At 41.3% G+C, this 2,887-nt stretch overlaps 1 protein-coding gene across 1 annotated transcript; it reads left to right on the top strand.

The window, feature by feature from the left end:
- Positions 1 to 429: 429 nt before the first annotated feature.
- LOC138356099 (trichohyalin-like) lies at positions 430 to 2,367 on the top strand. Its single transcript, XM_069311805.1, has 2 exons — positions 430 to 568; positions 1,910 to 2,367. The coding sequence occupies exons 1-2, from the start codon at positions 430 to 432 to the stop codon at positions 2,365 to 2,367; spliced, it is 597 nt and encodes a 198-aa protein (XP_069167906.1).
- The last annotated feature ends 520 nt before the right edge of the window (positions 2,368 to 2,887 follow it).

Raw genomic sequence — 2,887 nt, 5'->3', positions numbered from 1 at the left:
TACCTACTGGGGACTCAAACCCCAGGCATTCTGATAAAAAACAACTTACCTGAATTTTCAGAGTCAGACCCTGAAAGATTTTTCAACCATTTTCAGAGACTAGCCATGTCCATGAACTGGCCAAGGGAAGAGTGGGTGAAAATCTTGCAGGGGCAGCTTAGGGGTAAAGCACAAGATATTTTTATAAACATGCCTGACGACGAGTGTTTTGAATATGATAAAGTCAGGGAGCGAATTTTAAGGGCATATGAAATTACTCCGGAAGCTCACCGCCAAGCTTATCGCAACCTTAGGCCTACTCACAACCAACCTCTCACTGAATTTGCTAATGATCAAATTAGATTGTTTGATATATGGATTCGCTCGGCTAAAGCCGAAACATACGAGGCACTCAGGAATTTAGTCTTAGTGGTACAATTTATAGATAATATGCCAGACAATGTAGCACATTACATTAGAAGTAGGATAGAGGTAGATTCTAAAATAGGGGATTTGGCCAAGCTGGCAGAAAACTACCAGTTGGCGGGCAACCAGTTGGCAGTTGGTGTCTTTATTTATGATCCGCACTGTACATAGCCAAGGGATTATCTTTATTTTGTTTTTGTTTAAAGTAAATTATAGTTCATTATTTATAAGATTTGTTTTGCGTGTTTTTCCCTCTCACTTTACCACAGGAGACAACCGCCAAGCAGTCAACATTTTTGTTTTCTCTTTTTTTTCTAATGTGATTGGCATTTCCACCAGCCATAGAGAAGACTGCCTTAACACCTACATTTCTCGTCACATTAATGGGGGCCCGTCCGGGAGAGTGTCTTCACAATAAGGTTTGTCTTGGAAGAACTACTCAGGTATTGATACTAGACCAATCCTTTCAATTTGTAGTAAATGTACTTGGCTTTGTTACACGTTGTTTTTTCAATAATTTTTATGGTGCTGTGTATTTTGTGCTTTCCGAGTGTAACATTTTATGAGTGTTGGATGACTGTGGATTACGTGGTGTCTGCTGACCACAGTCACTCTGTTAATTGGTTATTCATCCCTCGGTGTTATTACTCGTGTATTCCACCTTATACTCGTCCCTAGAATATTTCTCATTTACAGCAGATCACCCCTTTGGTACCCTGGTACTTTGGTTTGTCTTCGGGACACGTACCCTATCTTCTGTAATCCGACCGAAGGAGGATAAAGAGGGCCATAGTTCCTCTAGCACGGACTACGCTGTTGAGTTGGGACCCCAACAGCAGTTCTCGTCACCAGTTGACATTCGCACCCCTACGCGTCGGTCAGAGATTATGATACTTACACAGGTAGGGAATTGGCAATCTTTTCCAGAGCACAAAGAACGCTAATTCTGTAAGTGTCATCTAGTTAAGTAGGAAACCCCTTGCTTCTGTCCTATGGAGACCCGGTAAGGTATCCCTACGTTTTGGACTACCTCTCACTTTTGAAACTATCAAAGTTTCATTTATTTTAGTAGGATTTTCTTGCCCTTATTCTCGTATATAGAGTACCGGGTACAAGATTTCCCTGCATTTTGATTATTTAATCACTTAACACCTAATATTAACGTTAATTGTTTTCACATTAACGATTGAATTCCCACAGGATATAGTCACCAGTTGCCACGTCATCCTGTTACTGACACTTATAATACCACAGGTATATTCTCTGTACATCTGTTTGCTATCTCAATATGTTTCGTCTCTCAGCATTTCGTAGTGATTCAGCAAATAAAATAGGGAACTTGATTAGTGCCAAGATGACAGAATTAAAAACTCTAGCACATGAGTACCAACTAAATTTTACCCATGGAGCCAACAAAAGTGACTTGCATAACCTTATCCTTGACCACCTCTTAGATAATAGAAGTATATAGACTCTGATTCTCACGAAAAGTATTCCATTACAGACCGGCATACTATAGCAGCTATGAAGTTAAAGCTAGAACTAGCGAAGGAACAACGACAACTTGCCACCCTAGAGCTTGAACGTCTGAAAGAACAAGCTGCCTTTGAGAAGGAAGCTCTACAAAGGAAGGAACACGAGGCTGCCCTAAAGGAACGCGAGGCTGCCCTAAAGGAACTCGAGGCTGCCCTAAAGGAACGCGAGGCTGCCCTTGAGCGTGAACGCCAGAAAGAACAAGTGGCCCTACTACGTGAGCAGGTTCAACTCCAACGTGAGCGTGAGGGGAACCAGCTTGAAGTAAGAGAACGTGATCTGGAGATACAACGTGAACACAATAAGAAGCAAACCGATACTGCTCTAGAATACCGTAGAAAAGAACTCGACTTGGAAACTACACACCACACTCGGCGCCAACAAGCTGAAGCTAAACTTCCAGAAAGCTTTAGCATCTCCCAGGCATGAAGTTAATGCCACCATTCGTTGAGACAGTGATAGATGTGTTTTTTACTACTTTTGAGACCCTAGCTAAAAAGCTTAGCTGGCCTGAAGATCAGTGGTCTATACTTCTCAGAGTGCATCTCACAGGTAGAGCTGCGGTTACTCTCAGTACGTTAGCATCTGAGAATGACTACCAGACCCTAAAGTAAGCCGTTCTAGAAACACTGAGATAAGGACTGTTCCTTAACAAATTGCCTGAATGTGTCACAACGGAAAGGTTGATGATATTCTTGAGAGACATAAGAATTTTGCACCAAGATTGTAATATTTTGTTGAATTATCTGCATGTCTCTTGCACATTGTCTATACAGTATACCTAGGTCATAAAAGTATTTGTGTGTACGTCTGATAACATACTCCTTGTGAAGGAGGAAATGTATATGTTTACCTCTCAGAATGTTTGGCAATATGTTTATTTGTGACGTGTGTCTATGTATATATTAACACGTTGTACTGAATGGGGTGAGAATAGCTTGAGCTACCT

Source organism: Procambarus clarkii, chromosome 6 (assembly GCF_040958095.1).
Source record: "Procambarus clarkii isolate CNS0578487 chromosome 6, FALCON_Pclarkii_2.0, whole genome shotgun sequence".
NCBI lineage: Eukaryota > Metazoa > Arthropoda > Malacostraca > Decapoda > Cambaridae > Procambarus > Procambarus clarkii.
The sequence above is the reverse complement of the archived record's forward strand: the minus strand, read 5'-3'. Positions and strand labels throughout refer to the sequence as shown.